At 26.6% G+C, this 24,924-nt stretch overlaps 2 protein-coding genes across 3 annotated transcripts; one reads left to right on the top strand and one right to left on the bottom strand.

Moving 5' to 3' along the window:
* The first annotated feature begins 104 nt into the window (after positions 1-104).
* On the top strand, positions 105-2,764 carry LOC112693626 (proline-rich protein PRCC). Its single transcript, XM_025568779.1, has 6 exons — positions 105-302; positions 378-714; positions 770-826; positions 1,773-2,186; positions 2,271-2,477; positions 2,548-2,764. The coding sequence occupies exons 2-6, from the start codon at positions 379-381 to the stop codon at positions 2,632-2,634; spliced, it is 1,101 nt and encodes a 366-aa protein (XP_025424564.1). The 5' UTR covers positions 105-302; position 378; the 3' UTR covers positions 2,635-2,764.
* A 1,285-nt stretch (positions 2,765-4,049) lies between these two features.
* Positions 4,050-23,577, bottom strand: LOC112693622 (sodium/hydrogen exchanger 9B2-like). 2 transcript variants are annotated; one of them, XM_025568773.1, is made up of 11 exons: positions 18,038-18,127; positions 17,754-17,960; positions 13,877-13,931; positions 10,035-10,334; positions 8,928-9,110; positions 8,331-8,506; positions 8,144-8,250; positions 7,877-8,035; positions 6,029-6,172; positions 4,628-4,729; positions 4,050-4,279 (listed from the first exon to the last, which is right to left on the bottom strand). In XM_025568773.1, exons 3-11 carry the CDS (start codon positions 13,903-13,905, stop codon positions 4,115-4,117), a joined length of 1,365 nt encoding a protein of 454 aa, XP_025424558.1. In that variant the 5' UTR covers positions 13,906-13,931; positions 17,754-17,960; positions 18,038-18,127; the 3' UTR covers positions 4,050-4,114. The 2 variants fall into 2 exon arrangements, with proteins under 2 accessions (XP_025424558.1, XP_025424557.1); XM_025568772.1 differs by lacking the exons at positions 17,754-17,960; positions 18,038-18,127 and adding an exon at positions 23,493-23,577.
* Between the last annotated feature and the right edge of the window lie 1,347 nt (positions 23,578-24,924).

The raw sequence follows: 24,924 nt of genomic DNA, 5'->3' as shown, positions 1-24,924 counted from the left end.
TGCAGCAACGGACTAAGATATATATATATATATATATCTTAGTCCGTGGGCCTAACAAAGTGCAGAGATGATAATATTAGAGAATGATAACAAGTTCTAGTATTCTGAATGAATTTAGATGTTAAAAAGTAAGTCAACTGTTTATGCATCAAATTTCACACTGCCCACCAACACACAACGATAGTGTTTCTTTAAGTAAAATGTACTTCACACAAACTATTACGTAAAAATATTGAAAATCACTTATTCTTAGTGTTCTATTAATTTTTTCTAACGTGTGTCATTTTATACAAAACCAGCAAGTGAGTATCTATGTTTTTGTTTTTTATACATACCTTATAAATTGAAATACGTTTATTTTTTTGTTTGCATATAAGTATGTCACTTGTAGCTTACTTAGATAGTGATTGTGAATCAGACGAAGACAACAAAGATATTTCTGAAGTAGAAAAGCCACCATCACCAAATAATGTCCAAGAAGATATTAAACCAATGGGCATTAGACCTTTATTAAGGCTACCTCAACCTAAATCAATCAAATCGACCAAAACACCAGACAATTTCGATTTAGAAGAAGAAAAACTAGTGTTAACATCAAAAAAACCTACGATCAATTGTGTTCTAGAAAAAAAAGAAGAATGTCCATTATTCCCCACATTGCCCAAACCTAAAGTTGGAGGAAAAGTTAAAATCTTACTCCCTTCATTAAATGAAGTAAATAATCACATTTAAAAATAATAAAGTTACTAACTAATTTTAATTATTTTAGTTTTATGATGAAGACGATGATTATCAACCTAAACGAAAAATTATTAAACCATCTAATGTAAGTTTCAACAATTTATTTATCTATGGTGAAATCCAATTTATTGTAACCTTGTATTAGTCACACTTTAATAAATCAATTTAATAAATCTCAAGATGACTGCATAAATCTATTCAAAGTTTAAAACAAAAATATTTATTATGTGATCGTATTATTTATAAATAATATAGACGTAACACCTTATAACAAAACACATAAGACATAATAATAGAGCACATACTTATAAATCACAATAATACACTTATTAAAATCATACATACATTAATTTAAATGAAAACAATAAAATTAGCTTATATATTTTTTATGTACAGTGGAATATCGATTATCCACCTTAATTGGGACCAAAAGGGGTGAAAACCATCAATTTGTGTGGATAATTAAATAACCATTAAAAATTTAAAAATGAAGTCAAAACCTAATTTACTAGATATAATACTAAATGCAATATTTATACCTAATATAAAAAAATTTATTAAAAAAAAAATAAATTAAAAATATAATGCATTTTATAATATGTACATGATAAAGAAAACGCAATGAATGATAAAACTTAATTAAATTTACTAAAAATAAATTTTTACACAACATTTTTTTAGATAATCTACATTTCATTGTATACATTATAATAAATAATATTAAATTGTATAATTAATTGTTTAATTTAAAATGATTAAGGAAAATTCACTGATATACTGTTATACTTTTGTAATTTTATATTTGAGTAACCATTTAAATTATTAGAAGGCAATAGAATCAGATCATATTGTATTTATAAAAAATAAAAATGAACAAATTTATAGTTCCCATAATTTTTAACTTATTATATCACAGAATACATAAATATATATATATTAATATAAATTATATTCATTGTTAATTTATTTATATGTTACAAATAATCTTGTAGTTTTAACATTAGTTTATTTATTTAAGTATTGATTTTCAGAGTGGATGTGGTTTGTTTTCAATGTTACCTGATCCAAAAAATAAAAAAACCAGCAAGGTTTCAACGACTATTACTATGGTTCCCAGAGCAACTATGCGTAAAATACCACCTGTGGTTAAAGAAATTCCTAAATCTCAAAAATTAGAGATTAAGGATTTTAAATCTAAGTCTACTGAATTAGAAGAAGATGAAGTAGATGATGATGATCATGAAGATGTTGATTTCTTAGGATTAAATAAAATAGGTGAAATGCCTGATGTAGCTCCTATTTCTGGATTTGACTTACCTGAAATAAAAACTAATACAATAGTTGTGGAAGATGATAGAGTTTACGGACCAGTATACTGTCCAGAAGATGGCAAATCTGACATATATGAAGATGATGAAACAAAGATGACTCTCGATTCAAATGCGGTTGGTTTTTATAATCTATTTATATTTAAGACTTATAACAACATATTAATTTTATGTTATAAATGTATTTTTCAATTATTACAGTTGAAACAACTTGGTGATCGCGATAAAACTTGTATTAAACAAGTTGAAGTAATAAATGTTAACATGAGTCAAGTGTTGGAAGAATCACAGCAGTGGCTACAAAAGAACCTCACTGAAGAGTACGCAGAGAGTAAAAATGTTGGTAGTGACATCAATGTAACAGGACAATCAAAACGCAAACACCAGATTACATATTTGGCTCAACAAGTAATTAAAAATAATAAAATTATTGAGTTCTAAAATAGGAATATTAATTATAACTCTTACATTTGTGCAGGCCAAAGCTAATGAGCTAAAACTTAAAAATATGTGGGCTGAAAATCGAATGACCAGGAAACAGACGCAGGCAAAATATGGATTTTAATTATCTATTAGGTTTGTTATTCGTGGACAATTTTTATGATTAGGTTTCTGATAATACTCATTTGTACATAAACAACTTATTAAGCTAATGTAGACTATGTATCTTTAATAAAGGCACTTTTTGATTTTTATCTTATGTATACATGTATATATTTAAATTTACAATTTTTTATTATACAATCAGTCTCTAGAGAAGCAACAAAAACAAATAATTTAAGAAACTTTCATTAAATAAACATAAAATAAATTCAAAAGTCTTGTTCTGAATTTTATTGTATGATTAAATTTTTTGGATAGTTAAAAAGAAATTATATTTAATTAATATAAATTATATTACAGAAATTTAAACCAATAAGTAGATCAATAAATAAAATCAATCTAAAATGAAAATAAATATACTTTCATATATTATATTTAACTCCTTATAGTATGTATTATATTTAATCATTTACAGGTATAACAATTTAATTTTGTAATAGTTTAAGTATAATTTAAGTATAATTAAATATTTTTTTAATATTTCAAATAGTATTTATTATATGTAACTTATTTTTTAAACAATCTTATTTATAATTTATATTATAAAATTAATCAAAAAAATTAAAGTATAATAATAAAATAAGACAAAATGTATCCAATTTACTAAGGAAACAATTATTAATTGGAAAGAGATCATTAAGTCTATAATAGATCATTGAGTACTTTTGAATTAAAATATATTATATAGTAAAAATATTATACCTAAATTATAATTTTAAAATTTTCTGATAATTTTATACATCAAATATGTGTAAATTATTATATATTTAAAAAGAATATATATATATATATATATACAATTAAAATTATCTTATCAAAGACTCAATTGTTTAATGAATGGTAAAATTAATGTATAATTTAAATGTTACTATTATTATAATTAGTACTTAATTATGTACAATGTATGTATCAAATTTGCTGGTGATCTTATACTAATATTCATTGGTTTTAATGTTAAAAATACAATTTTTCAGTAAAATATGCACATGACAACATATTTTAGTTAAATATGATTACAAAATTTATATTGATTGCAGTTATGAAATTATTTGTTTTGGTTCTCATTTAAGATTTCATAAAAGGAATGGGTTGAGTTTGTATTAAAAGTAATTATTTTATGACCTTAAAATAATTATTACCATAATTTAATAAGGTTGATTAAATTATTGTAATGTGCAAAGGGAATTGAATGTTAAAAACTTGAGGAATGCCTTATGAATAAATTATTTGCAGTTTATATAAAATCTATTTATGATAAAATGCAAAAAATTTAAGGCCGGAACCGATTAAAAAAATTAAAAAACACAAGACATTAGTTTTATGTATTTAAATTATAACAATGGGAATTTGACTAGCATTAATAAAAGAACAAAAAAATATTGATCGATTACTAATTTCATAATTTGAACAAGTGCCTGCTCGGTATAAATAATGAATCAATATTATTTCCTCAAAAAGTATTCTCCCATTAACGTCATGACAATTGCTCCGACTGGTGCAGTGATCAATATTGCCAACACGCTGATTGCTAATACATCTGATGCATACGATACTAATTGAGGGTTGTAGGTTCGTGCCATATCTAATGCAATCGGTCCGATAGCCGCCTTTTAGAAATGGAAAAAAACAAAAAAAAAAAAAAAAAACCATGCAATTACTTGATGTTTGTGTAGAAAATTAAATAATACACCATTAGTAAGAAGTAAGTAAGCTATCATTAAAATTTGATAGTAATTAATTTATATGTATTTTGCATCTGTTCCGCTATAATAATATAATAAATTTCAATTTACAATCCTTTTCTTACCAAAACTCCCCCTCCCTACCTTAGGTTTTGTTGGTGATGAATTAATGCTTAAATACATAATATATTGTTATTTTTTCTCATCAACGATGACCCGTAATCGTATAAATGTAGGTTTAATCCCGGTACAATTTCCGGAATGTAAGCTTACTTGTACTGTTGCTTTTGGCAACCACGCCACGTTAACAAATATTTTCTCTCGTAAATTATAATTAGTATCCTTTAGCACGAAGAAACATGTGAGCACTCTTACCTGGAAAAAATAAAATATCAATATTATTGTCAAAATATCTCGCATATTAAAAAAAAAAAAAAATAGGCGAAACTCATAGGTAGGACAAAACACAGGAACGGGTTTATATAAAGATGGATGCTATAATAGTAGAACCAAATTTTTTAATAAAGTAGATTGACATATTAATGTACTAACTTTTGCAAAAATATTGATATCTATGATCTACAATTTTAAAAAAAAAAAATTTGTATGTATTTCCTTTTGAAAGCTTAAGTATTAAAGTATGAATTTTTATCTTAAATTGAAATACTTATGAATTTTTAACTAAACATTTTCGTAATTTTTGTCGAGTATTATCCACATTTAAATGAACCGACGATTGTAGAAACGTTACGAGTTATATATTTTATGAAATTGAGATACATATTAGTAAAATTGTATAGTCGTGTGTTTCAATACGTTGAGTGTAAAAACACTAATTATTATAATTTATTTATCTAATAAATAAGTGTAACCAAAGGTGTTTTTATTCTTAACGAATAGAAGCACATGGTTACCTAGTATACATTCTTACTAATATCTCAATATCATAAAATATGTTAATCATGATGTTTCTTCAATCATTGTTTCAAAAATTTAATTGCTCAAAATATATTTTTTAATAATTTTAAATTTATTTTCTTTAATCATTGTAATAAATTTTACAGATTTTTTGCTAAACCCCAGAATGATTTAATCGAAATTTTATTAAGAAAATATGAAATTTCCAAAATATTTGAAATTAAAGAAAAATATTTTGATTATTATGCTATCGACATATAGCAAAAGATGGTATGAGTATTCAATGTTAAATTCAAATATCTGCAGTTATTGTTTTTTAAGTAATGATGAACAAATGATATCGATTTTATCGAAAACCGGTGTAGCTTAAATTGTAGGTACCAGTGTTTTTACTTTTCGTCAATTTGCAATTATTAAGAATGCTATTGGAAATTTCGTAAAATTAATTTGTTTAACTATTAACTATGTAACGTTTCCTATCAAAAACTTCCCCGATTATGATGATCGGAGCTATTCTTCCGGGTCGAAATTGTTTTTATTTTCAAAGTGTAAAACTAATAACTACGTCGCTTTTCTTAAAATCTAAATATTTTGTTTAGGTCAAGCAACTTATATGAGCTAATCTATTTTTTTTTTTTTTTTTTAGTACACCGATAGATCGGACTTCAAGAGAACAACATTGTATTCTCATTGCCGCCCTTTGACGAACACATGTGCATGCAATCGCCGTAGATTAAAACATTTTCGGTTGCTCACCAACGACGTTATAGTCAGCAGAATGAACCCCGAGAAGAGTAATTTTGGTTCAATACTGAATAAATCGATTTCTGATCCGATCGACGCGAACAATAGAGGTTCCAAGAAATCCCACAGGTTGTTGGACATTATTTCGACGTTTTCCTGAGAAAAATAAAAAGGATTGTTAGGTTTTATCGCACACGATATACATCGAGAGAAATTCTATAGACATTGTTAATGTTATTGAATGACGATATACAGTCCGGCTCACTATCACATACATTTTAAAATATTATTTCATATATTTTTACGACCAATTCGTGAGCTTAGGTGCATTATGTATTTTGAAACGATTTGGTTTTTTTTTTTTTTTTTAAAAATGTCTCTTGCAATAGATAATGGCGCCGACGCAATCTAATGATGACATTGTAGTTATCAAGTCAAAGTAAAAATAATAATGTGATGTTTCTCGTTCAAGTAATATACACTTTTTAATCATTAAAAACAATTTTTAACTGACTATTTTATCTATATTTTTCAATATTGGTCAACATTTTATAACGATCGGTATAACGAGAGTTTATGAGGACTTTTATATGAAAAACTATAATATTATACCTAAAATATTAGGATATTACATGATATTATAAACTACACGAGGTATTAATTTTTTTTGTTAATCGTTTAAAATCCCCAAAAACCGCAACATTGCTCAGAAATAATCATAAAAAAGATCAAACGCAAGGAATGTCTGAAATTGAGTAAGGTTTTAATTTCAAGTACGAATGTTTGTATCTAATGCATAACGTGTTTATCTGATCGCTATCTGTTATAATATGTTTTGCTAAATGCATATGAAATAAACGTGCGAATGCTACGAGTAATGATTATCGAATCACACGTGACCTGTGCGCAGGATTTGACACTTTTATATTACAATCAGTGTTGGGACTATCTAAATAATATTATATGAAAAATAATCTAGATAACGTGAAAATTATATTTATCTTTTATCGAGATAAAGCTAGAATATCTTACCTTATACTTACCTTTTTGCGATATTTTGGCCGATAGATAATATATATTAAATTAAGTAAACTGGTGGTTTATTTTTTTAATTATAATTTATTTTTAGGTTTTGTTAAAATATTATTTCATTATTTTAGTTGCCAACTCTTGTTTACATTAAATGCATAATCGTGTTGATCATAGAATAGTAATTGAAATTATGTGAACTGTGACAAAGTAATAATAGCAATAATTTAATTAAAATAAATATTATTCACAGTTAATAATAATCAATTTTCTTCAATTAACTATTGGAAAACTCACTAAAATTAAGCAGAAAATGAAATTCGTTGAATCAGACGATTGGATTTTGTTGACCGGCACATGGTATATGTGTAAATTATTTCCAACTATGTATAGTGTTAAGTAACAAAGTGTAAACTATTGTGTGCTTGTTCTTATTTCTTTATTACAATTATTTCAAAGGAAAAAAAAAGTATTAGGTGTAACAATTAGACGCATTAACTTATAAGATTTTTATAAGACCTATTCACTTGTAAGAAAATAAAAATATTCTATCAAATCTTAAGGCATAAATTGATTATAGAAAAAATAGCTACTTATTACATTTTTAATGTTACTTTTAATAATTATATTTTATCTTTTTATATCATCTAGATAAATGAAAGTTTATCTTTTATCTTAGATAAACATTCGACTGTTATCTTTATCTTAAATCTGGATCAAATTATTGGTTATCTTTTCCAAAATTTATTATAACATAGTACTACCATATACAACCAAACGAGTTGTTCTAAAGATCTCTTTTTTTTCATTTTATGTTTTTATGTAACTCACGCTAAAAGAGTTGGTTTTCTTCCAAAAAATTGCCGCGACAAATGCAGCCGTCATTATTGCCAGAGGGCCGGCTCCTGGGTATTCGATCATTTTTGATCCGAATGTGAGTAGCACTCCGCTGACGGTCAACAAATACATTCGTTTCACGGTCAAGTTTTGCTGCAAAATTACAAAGTCAAAAGGGGAATGGCTGGGTCAGGCGTGTTCAAAAACGTTGTCGTTATTATGATATGTGTATAATATACACTATATATGATGCAGTCGTACTTCGCATTTGTGTGGAACGAATCCGACCGCTACGCCCAAAATCAATCCAATACCGATTCCAATGGCTATTTCCATAGGCCCTTGCATGGCGTTCGTCTCCCAACTGCCTGGACAAAAACAAAAGAAACCCGATTGTTCGTCATTCCGTTTATAATTGGCATCCGTGTAGTAATTTTAATTATTTTACCTTGAGAAAATATAATACTGAGACACACTCCAAAAGCGGAAATGCAAAATATATCATCGAAACTGCACGCGGCCATCACTAGCGTTATGATCCCTTTGTCCTCGCCCAGACCCCTTTGTTTGAAATCCAACAGTGCCGGGAGGATGACTGCTGAACTGACCGGACTCAAAATGCACCTGTGTAGGCCACGAACGAAGCACATGTTTTTTAGAGATTGTAATATTATTATTATCATCATTATCAGGGCTTATTTTAAGATTTTTTTAGAAGTGCGCAAAACTTTTTCTTTATACTCTTAAAAATATTACTCCCTGTGTATGATTATAAACCCCGCTACGGCCGTGCAATAACATTGTGATAATAAAATAATATTAATCATAATAATAATTATAACACAGTCTTAATAAGCCTAATCTAATGATTGACGGATCCTCTACCAGCACTCGGTCATGGAGTTGATAACTACAATTTATTATTGTGAGAAATTTTATTTATAGATAATATTTACAACTGCGCATTTTTCATTTAGAGTTATGCAAAATGTGTTCGAACGCATGTTAAAATAAGCCCTGATCATTATTATGTGTGTATATTTACCCGAGTAAGATTCCCCAGATCCACGGCAATCCAAACAGGTAATGTGTGACAACGGCCGCGGCCACTGTTTCCGTGATGCAAGGCAATATGGCTAGCTGGAACACGACGAAACGAAGTTTCCGCAACATGGATGCGTCCAGGCTGAGGCCGGAAGCGATCAGCAGCACGGCCAACGCCACTTCCCTACGAACATCGCCATCACGTGTTAGAATATAATACAGGGATTTGACATGGGACAAAGGGACTTATTGAAATACGTGTCGGAATAATATTTCGGAACGCGTTCCATTAATTCGGGTTTTGAATTCAACCCGGATACTATCCGTTACACAAAGTAACTTGAAAAATAATTTTTGGGATGAGTCAGGTAGTAAGAATATGTCCGGAAATTTCCGGTCCCAGGTTTTATGTTCGAAAACAGTTTTCCTGTTATCCTACAATATTCAAATCATTTTTCACCCCTAAGGCTTTGATAATTTACTTAAGTCAACGCGCATAAAGTATTCGTTAATCAATATTACTATTAAAAATGTGTCGATAAAGATTCGAGATTAAAATAAAAATTTGTTTTTCCGATATTTTCAAGTGGTGAACAACCATGATTGAAACCATATAGGTGGATTGCGGTCTTGATTATAACTGCGCACCATGAACGACATGAATATTGCTCAGTTTTTTAGGACTCAGTATACCGATTCCGGTGGATACAAGATTTAATTTAGGGCGAGGGGGTATAGTCCAAGATTTAGTGATAACTTTGGGGAGTTATTTCCTTATTCATAGTTATAATACTTGTGCAATTTAAATTTTGGCGCGCAGGTATGCTACGAGGTGGTCGGCGTTTAAACACTGCGAAGTGAACATAAGCCATAAGCATAGGCGCAACTAGGATCCTATTTTCGGGGGCTAATTTATTTATATTTTTTTTCGTATCGTTTCGATAAATCACTCTTAATTTTCAATTCGCATCCGTACCTATGGCGCGGAGAGTAGATAAATATTTGGAGGGGGGTTAATCGCACCTAGAACCCACCTAATCGCACCCATGGCCGTAGGCGTTTACGTACGCGGTAAAGTCTAAAAAGTATATGTATCGTCTAGTCGGACCTGAGGTTGATGATGTACGGCTGGAAGCGGTTGCTGTGCACGTCCACGGTATAGTGGCCCGTGTTCCGGAGTACCAGGCCGGCCAACAGCATGCCCAGCAACGGTGGCAGGTAGAGCATGTCGGCCACCTTGCCGCACGCCCACGACAGCGCGACCAGCAACACGACCGAGGACAGCTCCGAGCCGGGCGACACTTCGAAGAACATGAACATGGCCGAGCACGTTAGCGTCACGCACACGATGGACGTGAACAGGTTGAACACGGGATGGATTTTGCATGCCCACGACGTCGACCGGCCGCTGAAACAATGTGCGCAGCGAAACGCGGAGTCATTATCACGTGTGGGATAGGCACTTTTGGTGCTGGCACCACACCGGTGTTCGCACTCGTCTAGACGCGGTTTATTTTCTTGGTGTATTCCATCTCGCCTAGACCATTGCCGTATTTCCCAGTAAACAGTATAAGCTAGTGCTTAGGGCGGCAATTTCTCAAGGGCGCAAATAATTTTTAATATTACATTTTCATTATATGTAACTAGAACTAAAATAAATGCAACTAATTACAAAATGTTTTATTTTATGAAAACCGATTGGGCACTAACTATTTAATTTTGAATATAATTTAAAAATAAAATATTTAAGCATTTTTTACTACCATATTTTTTATCTTATATTTTATATCATATTTTTATAATTAAGATTTTTGTATAAATATGTATGTATGTATTTTTATAACAGCTGTATATTTTTTTTTGCATCATTCAAATTTTAAGTAGTAAAGGAAACAACTATAATTGTATGCTTTAATAACATTTTTTAAACTAGAAAAATATTTGTATTAAAAGGCGGCAATTTGTTTAGTGCTTAAAGCGGCACAATGGTTAAATTCAGCCCTGGTTTAGACGAACGGTTACACGATACATTTTTGACTTGTGTATTTTACTGATCTAAATGATGGGATAAACGAATTCCATAGACAAATTCATCTAGATTTTTATTTCGATCGCCAAAATACGTATAAAGATTTTTTAAGCTTTGAATTCTTAACCAAAGTTTATACGTTAAACGTAAAAAAAAATTCAACCTATAAAAATGTATAAATAACGGTAGTGTTTTTTCCCTATTGCACGCAAAAATGTTTGTTAATAGTACATAAAAATTGAAAATGTACTATTTTAATGTCAGATTCACACTGTTGCAATTTTTCGCATTCCGAATTTGCTTGGAGTATATGATTAAAAATTTTATAACTGGTTATTTTGGGAATTTTGAAGATCATGAAATAGCTAATTTCGATTACGTATAGACTAACTTGTTAAGCGATAGGACAGGGGGAACCTTGTCGGTTCTTCTAGTTGTTAATATCGCAATGTTTATTACCTTCTAAAGGTTATAAAGGTTAGATAGGTCAATAACTGTTTTACGAACCACCTCCCGACTGCATTGTGAACTGTATTCATTGTATCGTCATTCTAATATAGTAAATGGCATTATAAGTGATTACAAACGATTCAGTTATTTTTCTTAGTGACTCAGAAAAAATATTTATGCTTATCAAAATTATTTAAGCATACGTCTGGGCCAATGGTTTTAAGATATAGAACTAAAGTTGTTTGATAGTTTCTAATTATATACTCATACAATTAAAAATCAATAAATTATATCAATCTAATGAAACTTTCTATGAAACGAAATACTTTATGAAACCATGAAATTTTCATTTAAAAATATTTTTATCCAACGAAAAGCGCTTCTATTTAGCGAATTAATTTTGTATAATTTTGTTACGAAAAATTTAAAAACTATTGTTATTTTAGAAGTACACATTCGTCAATCATAACTAGTTAAATTCTCAAAGTCGGAATGGTACAAAACTCATTTAATTGAATATGTTAATTTAATTTAACGAATTTCTTTCAAAGAACGGTCATGTTGGTTTAATAGAGGTTTCACTGTACATATATTTTAATACAAGCTGTAAATATAATATTTATCAGAATAATTTGTCAATCATGTAAATGTTCAACAAAGAAAATAATAGTATATGCTCCATATATCACAGAAATTATAACTTTTGTCGCATGCATTGAAATTCTGACTACTTATGCCTCGATAGTCATATTTTATAAACAAGCACATTTTCATTTTACAATTCAGTTTTGAATGGATTTAGGTAATCAATAGTTTCGTACAGTGAATTTTTTTTTACTTTGTAATTTTATTTATTGGCATAATTTAAGTTATTCAGGTTGTCCAACGAGTCAATTAGAAATTTAATTAGACTGTATCTTATCGAAAACTAGAAAAGTAATTATTCCTTATAATGTCTTTGCGATGGTATTCCATTAGTTTACATATATTATGTTTGTGTTTGAATGGTGTGGTTAAGAGAGGAAGGGTATTAACGGACACCATGAGTTTCCATAGGACCATAGGCCCTCAAAAAAATCTTTATGAAGTATAATCTATTTTAAACTTGCTTTCGTTTAATTATAAAAAAAAATAATGTGTAATCAAAATATCAAACGGTGCAAGTAAAAATGGTCACATCATACTGTTTAAATATAATCCAATAATAATTATACTTGCATATAATGTGACGGTAATTGAGTAAACTATAATTAAAAATTTATATGATTTTAAAATTATAATGATAAAAAAATGTGACTACTGCGGGAATAAATAATTTAATTTCCAATTAAAAATTGAATGATACTTTGACCCCCCCCCCCCGTAAAAAATACAGCCAGAGTCAAAATTTAAGACTGAGATTCAGTTTTTGTCAACGCTTTACATCAACATTAGATTTAACAAATTATAATCAACAAGATTTTAAAACTTTTTATGAAAAAACAAATATATCTCCTATTATTTTGAGAATATGAATATTTTTTATTATGTTTTAATAAATTCAATAATATTAATACCTTATTTCAATTAAATTTGCTTATATGTGTTAACTATATATATGCGATTAAATTTAAAACATTTAAAAGCTTTCATTTTCATTTATTTAAAATTACCAAATTAATAAATTTATATTATTATATTTAAACAAAGAATAAATTATAAATAATTAGATAATTGTAGATCTGTGAATATGAATACTATCAATTTATTAAATACTGTGAAATTAATCAATAAGGTATTTTATAATTAATAACAATAATATATTATTTATTATATATTATTATTATAACAAAAAAAAAAACATCATAACATTTATTTTTGCATACAATATTTTTGATTGCATTGATTGTTTTTTTTTTTTTATTATTTTTAGTTTTTTATTTTAATATTTCTGAAGATAATAAATATGTAATATGTATTATACACTTTAGATGATGCACAGGCCACAACTATTTTTCTGATACACACTAATGTATTTTAATTATAAACGCACAATGATAATAGTTATTGTATAGTAAATAGCTGTACGTATTTACTTTCATATCTTAAGAAATAAAATTCAAACCTTTACTTCGATAGTATAGTATCGTTTGGATCCATGGCGTTAAACCAATCGATTTGTAGATTATTTAATTGATATTTTTGAAATAAGCTTATAGTGTTTATTCGGTTTTATTACTTAGAATATTATATACTATACATATTTATTTATTTATTACCATTGAAAGTCATATGCAATATTTACAGTAAAAAAATACTACGAAACGTAGTAAATAATGTTTGGAATAGTTTTCAATTTTTGATTAAATTAAAAACTAGTTTGTTGTCGTGGATTTTTGGAAGTATACATAATATTCATGAGTAAATATACTATTTGCTTTAATATTTATAGTAATAATAATAACAGTAATAATAAAATGTATCATAGTTACCCTTTTATTATTCCATCCTCCGTTGTCATTGTCAAATAATTGATTTGTGTACTTCCTTAACAAATAAATTACAAATTAAAAAAGTGTTATTTAGATGTTATAAGATATTAAGAGAGAAATGAATAATTGTTCTTAGATTTTTCATAAGTTTTTATATTTATTACATGTATTTAGGTAATCAACCTTAGTAATACATTTTTAAGTGACTAGCTTACTAGCTCAGCACTATAAATGTATTCATACATGTTATTAATTTAATTATAAAGAATGATAATATTATAGTTTAATCGTTATGGTGTTTAGTCAGGCGGTTTTTTTTTTTTTACTTCATGTAGAGCGTGAGAATGATTCACAAAAATGAAATTAATATTATGTTGGCTAGTATTATTCATTTTTCATTTATTTTCGAGAAATTTGCCAAAAATATTGAAAACAAGCTGACGTTGACTTTAGAAGTGAAAAAGTATTTCAATTACCAAAATTCAAAGTGTTTATCATTTATTATAATGTAACAATAATATTTTAAAATTTGTTTAGAACATTGTATTATATTTTTAAGCTTTTAAACACAGAAATATTTTACTAATTTAAAAGATATAAACCAAAAGTCTGTTTTTCTATTGTTTCTATTATTTTGGTGAAATATATGAAAAAATTTAAAATTACTCCTGTAAATTGTTTACTGTACGCCAATGAATCTACTTTCTAAAATTGCATAGAACAGTATAGCATGCATTTTTGTTAAAGTTATAATGACAGAGGGTTTAGTTACAAAAGCAAGAAAAAAAAACAATATTTTTGGAAAGCTTATATTTATATTATTTGATTCAATCAACATTTAAAATAAGTTATGAGTAGGTCCCGGATGTAAATATCTTTTATCATAGGGCCTATAAACTATAAAAAAACCTCTAGAAATGGTTATTAGTGCTCTTAAAAAATTAAAAGAGTATCATTGCTGAAGTATCTTTTATATGAAATAAATCATTTACTTGAAAAACAATGTCTATGACCACCAAAAAAAAAAAAAAAAATGAATATTGTGTTTTTATCCAGACTCTAGTTATAAGTAAGCTTTTATTTTTTAAAGGTTTCTAGTTAAATAAAGCAAAAAACAACATTTACAAACACACAACAAATATTTACACTTAACAATAATATAAAATTTCACATTTACACTTTATTTTAAAGTAAGGTATACATAAATTATAAATTTCAAATAATAATTAAATTCAATAATAATAATAAGTAAAAAAGTTGTACCTAGATTTTTTTTATGAAAGAGGGGATTCTAAGACATGATTATTAATTTTAGTCAGAAATGAAGTTAAATGTTGACTTTGATATAATAAAATTAAGATTTTTTTTTAAATTAAAACAATATAAGTAATATAAATATGTATAAAAATATATGAAAATAAAGCGTAGCAGTATGTTCGTTTACACTAATAATATATTTACGAGTATATATTTTTGAAGTGTAAACTGATTTGAAATATTTGAATCAATCTTATTATTTTTATAGAGATTTAATAGAACTAGGTAATTTAATCGTTTTTGTCCAGTTGAGTCAATCGTACTAATGTTTAATAATTAATACAATAATCCATCACTAAAATAAAAAAAAACTGGTTTGTCGTTTTGTGTATTATATGCTCTGATAAATCACAGATTAGTATCTGTAATAATTTTATACTTGTAAAAAAATAGTGATTAGAAATTAGCTAATTTTATATACTTAGAGTTATTAAATTTCAAATATTATTAATTGTTATCGACCGTCGATAATAATTTAATATTAAAAATGTATTGACATAGTATAAATTATTTATTTAATTTATTAATTTTAGTTAGTGCCAAAAATCATCAAAAATTTGTATGTCAATGAAAGTATTTGGTGTGGGGAGGGTCTAGATCCTTCTGCTCTCAGATATGGTTTTACCAAATTACATTTTATAAATCATAGCAATATATATTTTCTATAACACGATAAAACCTAATTCAAATTCACTTAACCTAAAATTTGTAAGTTGTACTTGCGTTTAGTAAATCATATTTTTCTGCATGCTAACGTTTCTAACAACGATAATATACATATGTATAACATTTAACTGTTTTTCTTATTAAACAAATATTTGTTTCTTTATTTAAAATATGAATAACGGTTGAGCTATTGATTTATTTATACTCATAAATTGATATATATATATATATATATATTTGCGTATTAATTTTATTGATAAAAATAAAAAAAAATTTAATAAATTAATAATATATAATAAAATTTACCAAAGTCAAAAAGTTCAAAGTTTTATTAACAGTTTGGTTGAAAAATACAAATGTTAAGAATACATAATAAGTAAAAGTTACAAGGAGAATGCAAGAAAACGAGAAATAAAAATTTGTAGATGTAGGTGTACTAGAAAATTGTTATAACTGTGCAAACGTGAACAAGGGAAGAATTTGAGGGGTTCAATCCCCTCCCCCCGAGATATAAGAAAAAATGTTAAAATTATATGAATATGATACACATATGTATAAAAAAGATCTGAACTGCAAATAAATTAGTAATTTTAAAGTTTTCTATTAGATTTGCAAAAAAAATATGTAGGAATATATTGTATAATAAGTAATAAAGCATGCTATTTATTAACATTTTACAATATACATATATTATAAACTCTTAGCCCAGAAATTTTTTCTTGCGCTCGCCTCTATAATTGTGAAATTAACTGAAACTTTGCTCGCGTAACCAGGGAAATTGAAAAAAATAAAAATTAGGAATCTTACGAATTTTTTGGTTTTTAATTAAACAAAATATGATTTGGATATGTAGGCGCAACTACAGCTCAAATATTGGGGATGCTGAAATTACATAATTCACAATAACCCCCCTTCCAAGTACCTTATCTCAATTTAATCACTGAATGTACCATAACAACATACATACACTAATATTTTAATTTATAAATATTAACAAGCCTAACCTATATCATTTTATTTAAGTCATACAGTACTATAAAATACACAAATTAAAAAAATATTATACAATACAGTGACGTATTTTCAATTTTTTCTGAGGGGTCCACAGTTTATACATAATTAATATAAACTATATATTATATTGTAATAGTTACGTCCTTATGCAGTTTTTGGAGGAAGTTGAACTAAATATATAATGTAATAATCGTATTGTCTTATGTAATATTATATATATACTTATATATTGTATTTAGCACTATATATTATAAAGTACTGTTATAAAATAAATTCCAGTTGTCTCAATTTTTTGGTCAACTATTCTATCACTTCATCAACAATAATTTCAACTTCCCTGAGAATGTTTAACATAGCCATTTCTGCAAATATGTAAGAATTTTAGTTTATTTATTTATTTTTTTTTTTTTGAGAGGTTCTGGGGGGGTCCAGTACCCCTAAACCCCCCCGTAAATACTCCACTGATACAATATATAATATTCACACTAGTATTATCTTGCGATGAATAGTGGAATATTTTTCAAATATTTCTGACTGTGTAATTAACTTATAGACATAAACAATTAAACTTTTTGATAAAAGCATCAAATAAAAATAACTACATAAAATAAAAAAAAACCCTATTTTTATATAATTTTTCAATCGTTAATTTTTTAACTGGGGGTGCTAAATTAGAGCCTAGGGGTGCTGTAGCACCCCCAAGCACCCCCCCCTAGTTGCGCCTATGTTTGGACGCTGTTGAAGATAATAATTATTTTACTGTTAATGCGAAGAGTATTGATTATATTCGTATAAAGAACAACATAAGTATTTTAATTCAAATCTGAGAGTCGTACAATACGAAAACATGCAAATATTAATCAAATGTTTTTATACCTACGTATTGTTAATCGATTGTTGTTATTTTTAACGGTGACATGTTAGCAAATGAGCTCCCTACGTAGATAAATTAGGGGCTTCAAACTTTTTACAGATGCGTTGTATTTTATGTTTGGGTTAGATTGATTGGACAGATGGTATACCACGGGAGGTATACCACAATTCTTGAGTGGGAGAGTATTTCATTTGGGCTGCCAATAGTTGGTGACTGAAAAAATAATATAAAATTCTAAGTTCTTTTTGAACCATTTTGTTATTATAACTAATTATGTATCCCATTATTACATGAATATTATTCTTTCACTCGATATAAGGTGATTCTCATTTGGATCCAGGATCACATAAGTTCTGGTGGTGTTAATAAATGATTAACTAGTACTAAGGCGAACATATTAATATGTACAGACACTATATGATTAATATGTCATATTTTCGAATAAAATAAAAATAATTTATTCGAATTTTGTTGATTATCTAGTGCAGCGGTTCCCAAACCATGGGCTGCGGGCATCGTTGAACTGGGCCGCAGACCATCACGACTCACGTCTATATTTCTGATTAAAATAATAGTATTACATATTTTTATTGTATAATAATATTTCTGATTAGGTACAAAAATATTAATAAGGCTATCTAGCAATTACCAAATTGCAGTAAGAAATTTGATGGGCTTTTCAAAAACCTATCTGTGTGTGCATCTGTGTGCGCGAGCTTTTTTCATTTTTAAAATATTTTCTCTTTTATAAAATAAATATACAAATAAACTGAATGTTGAAAGTGATTTGAAGCTAAAACTGTTCAGTTTTAATTCAGATATTGACTCTTTTGTGGGGACAAGCAATGTTCAAATATCATTAAATTGATTAAATTATTAACTTGAGATTAATTAGATTAAATACATTTTTTTACTTAACCCTTTCAAACCCAATGTTCCCTCAGGGGGAAATTATTTTCAAATTGTTTTTCTATAGTTTAAGATTGTTTAATCGTTATAAAAATGCATGTACGTTGTTATTAAACTAATGGTTTGAACTAATGATTACGAAAATCATAATATAAATTATGTATTTCATTCCGCAAAAGTATTACACTAAATATAAGTTGCAAATATTTTGAAAAATAAATTTATAATTACAGTTGTTAATAAATATTTATTTTGGAGTGGGACACGACTTTAAAATTTTAAATAAGTAAAAAATTATTATCCAAAAAAATTAATTTTGGTTCTGAAAGGGTTAATAAACAATTGATTTTTAATTATTTTTATGATAACTGATTGACAACTGACCTATGTACACATTATATATATAGCTATTAGAGCTCGTGATTTTGACTGGGTGTTAACCGACACGTGTACATGAATCCAGGTGTTTTGAACGTATGAATTACAAGTTTATTTAAATTTCGTTATAAATAATTGAAACAGTTGAAACTGTAAGATTCAATTATAAAATGTATAGTTGTTCTACCTATATAATATATATCATAATATATAGTTATATATTATATAGCTAGAACAACTATACATTTTATAATTGAATCTTACAGTTTCAACTGTTTCAATTATTTATAACGAAATTAACTGTTTATCATAATATATAGTTAAACAGTTAATTTCAAAACTCAATGTCAATGCTGGATCACCCATTAGGCGGAGTTGGCCTTAGGACATCACTAATTTAAGGGGCCCTGTGAAAACTATATTTTTTTTATTTAATAATACCTGTATTTTATTTACGAATTTACGGTACAAAATTTATTATGAAATATAATATATATTAAGTTGTAGGTGTTATTTGCAGTAATAATAATATAATTATTTTGAAAAAAATAGAACATAATAATTAATTAATTTTTCTTGCAAATAAAAAAATTTAATAAACATGATTTTATTTATTAATAATAGTTGGTTATTATTAAAGCTGTATTTTGATATTTGGATAGTAATGTTAAAGATGTATGTAAAAAATAATTTTGTAGGGCCCAAAATGTTCCATCTAACCATCAAAAATATAGTACTTATTATTTTATGCTATATTATTATATAAAAATAAAGTCATTTTAGAATTTCCATAAATAATTGTATCAAACAGGTGAATTAAAATATAATAAAGCAATTTATCAAGCTAAACATTTCGTATAGGTTAAAGTAACATTTGTTATTAAAATAGTTATGATTTCGTTTTTTTTCTTTATTAGACCAACCAATTATTCTTGTATAGTATTTATATTAAATATGTATTATCATATTATCTTTAAAATGAAGTCGAAGGTCAAAATCCAAATTTAATAATGTTCCATAAAATATTATTATACAATAATTATTAGTATTGTCTAGATTACGCGAAGACTTTATGCTACACTTTGTGATAGTACTTGATGGCATTTATATTTAACATAGATTTTTAAAACTCTTTATACATTTTCAAGTAGTTTGTAATATATTATTTGAATTTCCAATACAATTCAATCATTATAATTAAATATCAAACATTAATTAGAATATTTTCAATTATAGTGATGAGCACTTTCAAAAATATATAAAATATTTGTGTTTACATTAAAACAGTAAAAATGCATTTACTTGATTCAATATATTTGTTATACGATTTACAATGTTAAGGTACGGCACGGACCGAATTTTTTCTTACAATTTTGAGTTTACAGTGATGATATATTTTAATTAAAAAAAAATTTGAATTAATTTTTTTAAAAAAAAAGGTCCAAATAGTATTATACTATTATATTATTTATTATCTTATTTTTTTTTAAAACATTTTAGTGAACTTTATTTATATTATTTTAAGATTTTGTAATAAAATTTAAGAAGACAATTTTTCAGATATTTTATTAAATCAAAATATTCTTTGTACTCAATATAATATTTAAATCATTTAATCTAGAAAATAACTTGTTGGGTGGCAGTATTGTGCAACACAGTTCCCGGTTTCAAAAAGATAATAACTTGTTATAATTTGTATGTGATTTTACTTCATTTTAATTACCTGATTTTAAATTGTTATTTTACTGTCATTTTTATTCAAATAAATTTACTGTATTTATAATAATAATAATAATAATTTCTGTGTTCACACTACATGGACACTTGACGTAGGTACCGACACGGACCGGTACGTACCGCACCGTCAAAACATTCTTTTGAATTATGATTTGCCGGTCCGGTCCGTGGCTGTAACGTAACTGCGCGGTGCCGGCCGGATCAATGCGAATTATTTCATAAAAACTGATCATATATTTTGTCGTGACTGTATGTGCCGTGCCGCAACAGCGTGAACGGGCCTTAAACTAATTGTACGAATAACAATTTATTAAAATTACTATGTATATAAAGCATGGCGATTATAATAATTTTCAGCTGATTGAATATAGGATATATAATTTAATGTATAATATGTGTATACATGTATTATATTAGGCGTGTTTGACCTTTGTAATAATACAATTCCAGTAACAGATAAAGAAAAAGCAGTGGTTCCCGATTGAACACAGTTCATATTTTTTAACAACCCGATTGAGCACGTTTTATGTTTTTTAATGGCCTGATGGAGCACTGAAAAATATTCTTATTCCACGCAATGTTGTCAATTTTTCGATTTGTCTTCAACCTGGCATCACCATTGTTTACGGTTTTCATACAAATAATAATCGTACAAACGATGTGTCATTTATAGGATTATTCGTTACATCTAAAAATACAGGTACGCGTCTAATTAAATACATAACACAATTACATAACATACGTTTGTACCATCATTATTTATTATCTCTATTTTTGTGATTTTTAAAGTAAACTACTAAAATAGACTTTCGATTTTAATATTTTTATTACTATTTATTTTATAAATAAACGCATAATACTTATGTGTTGATTTACATTTGATTTATATTGTGGCCTTAATTGTGTTGATTTTGTATATTAGCCGTACGAAATAAATAAATAAGAACTACTAAAATATCCAATATCGAATTGGTTCCATTCTCAGTCGTTTCACCGTATGAGTATCGTGTATAAACTTCTACTACATACTTAAACTTTTAATAAGCGTATCTGACTTTTTATTATAATTTACTATTTTATATATACTAATTTAATAGTGAAAATAGTGAAATAAATTAGAACTTACTATTCACAATTCTATAAGTTACATCTATACTTACACTTGGTAATTATGATTTTATAATAAACTTAGGCTAAAGCGATGATGAAAATTAAACTAATAGAAATAAACAGTCATAAAAATATGTGATTAATTAAAAGGCAACAAATAAATGCTAACCATAATGGCCTACGAGGAATTTTTAAAAATTTTAAATTCTAATAATTTACTTGAATATTTATTAAAAGTGGGAAAAAAGTATTTAGGGATACCACTTAAAATTTTATTAATAAATATGTATTTTAATTATTTATTTCAAAGTATAAAACATTAATAAAAATGGCAACATTGTAGTTATTTCTATGCTCAATCGTGGCGTGTTTTAATAGTTTATAGGTTTTCTAAAGTTTAATTGCATTTGTGCTCAATCGGCCGTGAAAAAGGTAAACTGTACTCAATCTGGTATTAAATAGAAATATAATACCCATACAAAATTATAAAATATCACAATATTAAATAAAATGAGGTAGGTAGATAAATTATATAAATTGTATGAATTATATAAATTATAAGAGCCAATAATTAAAATTGAAAGGAACATATGTTAAAATAAAAATTAAGATCTAGGTATAATAATGAATTTTTTATCCCTTTTTTTACACCCAGTAACTGATCTAATGAATCACTTGTACGTCTTACAAAAAATGCCAATAAGGATCCAACCTTTAATTTTTAGTTTAATATCTATTTCTTTAAATTTTGCTTATTGGCTCTATTTTCATATTATTTATAATACTTCTGTTTCTGGAGAACTTCGAAATTAATTTAAGGTAACAAAAATGGCGAATCAAATTTGTCATCAAGCAAGTTTTTTAGAATCCAAGTTAAGATGTTCAGCAATAATCGAATATTTTGATGTGTATATAAAAAGAGATATTTGAATTGTAAATTTATAATAAATAAATAAAAAAAGTGTAAATACATTTATGATTAAAAATAAACGAAAATATCGAATATGATTAATAATAAAATACATACGAGTGAATTCGCCTGGTCGTTAATATTATAGTATCATTTGATTAACGTAAAATCATTTAACAACCACTTTTTGAATTCATAACTAGATTTGCTTTTTGAGAAATTATCATTTATAATATTTCTATAACAACTATTAGAAATGTAATAATAGTTATTTTACATCGATTATGTTATTCGTCTTATAAAAACGTTTCGTTATTAAGATGTTCAGGTATGAATGCATGCGTAAACACACGTATAACAAATATATTTGATATTTTTTAAATAGTTTTGAAAATAGTACATGTACATGATACATATAGTTTTCACTTTCTTGTAAATTGAAACAAATAATTGTGGTAATCTTTTAATTGCCCATTTTAAATCCTATTTATTTAGCCATATTTTTATATATTGTTTAATTCGAATTATTTTATCTATTCAAACTATTTTTTAACCATAAGATTCCTGTGTCTGATCCATGCAGTTTTATTCGCTGTTACTTCTAAATCGTTATGGACTTATAACAATCTATACATCTTATACATTCTTAATTACTATTATAATATTATGATTGCGTTAGTTGTTATAACGAACATTCTAACCTTTCTATTAATTGCTTCATCCAAGGTTTTTGTATAGAAAAATTTTTAAAAAAAAATTAGTTGAAATATTCAAAAAAATTAATAAATTACATTTTTGGCGGAAAATGTTCAAACAAATTGATAAATATAATATTGTATTGAATTAAGAATCAAACCACTTTATTTCACACACAACTACAGACTGTCGTTTTGTAAGTGTTTTATTAAATACTGTACACATTTTAATAATTGCTATGATAAAGCACGAATATGCGTACATTATGTTGGTAATTTATTTGCTATCACTATGTATGAAGTATAATTATATCGTCACATCAGAAATAGTATGTAATTTTTTTTAAAACAAAATGTTAAAATTTGATATTTAATATACTTATACATATTATAATATTTTTTTATCTTAGTTTAAATAATCTAAACATATACATTTTCACGTAATATAATTATAGTTTATCTTAATATGCGTCCACGTTATAGAACCAAAACAATACAAAACACACGTGAACGAATGTTGGGAGTCAAATGTATCAGTGTAGACTTTGTGTTCCGAAGCTTTTCCAACGCTCATTCGGTTTGGATTATCTTCACTCAAAGATCGGTACATCAAATAAAAATGTGTTTATAGTTGAACGGGATATTTGTTATTCGTCATTGGAAGTGGTTGGTTTACGGATTTATATGTTTCTCGCTATATTCTTTTAATTTATCTAAACACTATCAGTACAGCACGAAAACTGAATATAATAATGTCTGTGTTTTTGCCTTTATTGATAAAATAAATTGCTATTGTTGTAATAAGTTTACTTGAATATTTTTAAATTGTTTTTATCTGTCTATTATCTGGAATGATTAAATAACATAAGCTTTACAGCTTATAAATCAATATCAGAAAAATGTTTACCTTATTTTTTATTTTTAGGATTATTAATTCAAGATATCTTAAGTTTCCGATAAGTCATGCAAGAGGGCAGAGCGACAAGGAGCAACTACCCACAAAATATCGTTACACTGATGGCAATACTACGTACTTGACATTTTACATAAAATGAGTTTTTGGTATCAAAATTTTGTTAACCCCTTGTGCTCAAAATTTATTTTCTATACAATAACCTAAAATAAATTATTTTCCTTCCAAATTGGATATATTATTTAGTATTTTTATAAATTTCAACCATGTTAAAGCACTGCTCAATAACACGTATCTCTCAAAAATTTTAGTAAATACCAAGTAACTACATTCAATTTTATATAGCAACCAAATTTAAAGAATTTTATTGAAAATAATGTATTATTATTAATATTATTTAATTAAAAATAATGTTGAATAATCATAACTTAAATTTAAACTTGATAAAAATATAAGGTGTATAATATTTGTTAATATTTATTCAGTTTTTTTCACTCTCCTAAACAATTAGGTAGTGAAATGTAG

Source organism: Sipha flava, unplaced genomic scaffold (assembly GCF_003268045.1).
Source record: "Sipha flava isolate LNK unplaced genomic scaffold, YSA_version1 89_pilon_pilon, whole genome shotgun sequence".
NCBI classification, from domain to species: Eukaryota; Metazoa; Arthropoda; class Insecta; order Hemiptera; family Aphididae; genus Sipha; species Sipha flava.
The sequence above is the reverse complement of the archived record's forward strand: the minus strand, read 5'-3'. Positions and strand labels throughout refer to the sequence as shown.

What these genes read in the sequence shown, in the direction of transcription:
- LOC112693626 (XM_025568779.1), top strand. Translation starts at nt 379, where the DNA reads ATGTCACTTGTAGCTTACTTAGATAGTGATTGTGAATCAGACGAAGAC. An exon ending in TGACTCTCGATTCAAATGCG is followed by an intron (nt 2,187 to 2,270) that starts GTTGGTTTTTAT and finishes CAATTATTACAG; the next exon opens with TTGAAACAACTTGGTGATCG. An exon ending in TTACATATTTGGCTCAACAA is followed by an intron (nt 2,478 to 2,547) that starts GTAATTAAAAAT and finishes ACATTTGTGCAG; the next exon opens with GCCAAAGCTAATGAGCTAAA.
- LOC112693622 (XM_025568772.1), bottom strand. Translation starts at nt 13,905, where the DNA reads ATGACAACGGAGGATGGAATAATAAAAGG. An exon ending in AGAAAACCAACTCTTTTAGC is followed by an intron (nt 6,173 to 7,876) that starts GTGAGTTACATA and finishes TATTTTTCTCAG; the next exon opens with GAAAACGTCGAAATAATGTC. An exon ending in TGCTGACTATAACGTCGTTG is followed by an intron (nt 4,730 to 6,028) that starts GTGAGCAACCGA and finishes TATTTTTTCCAG; the next exon opens with GTAAGAGTGCTCACATGTTT.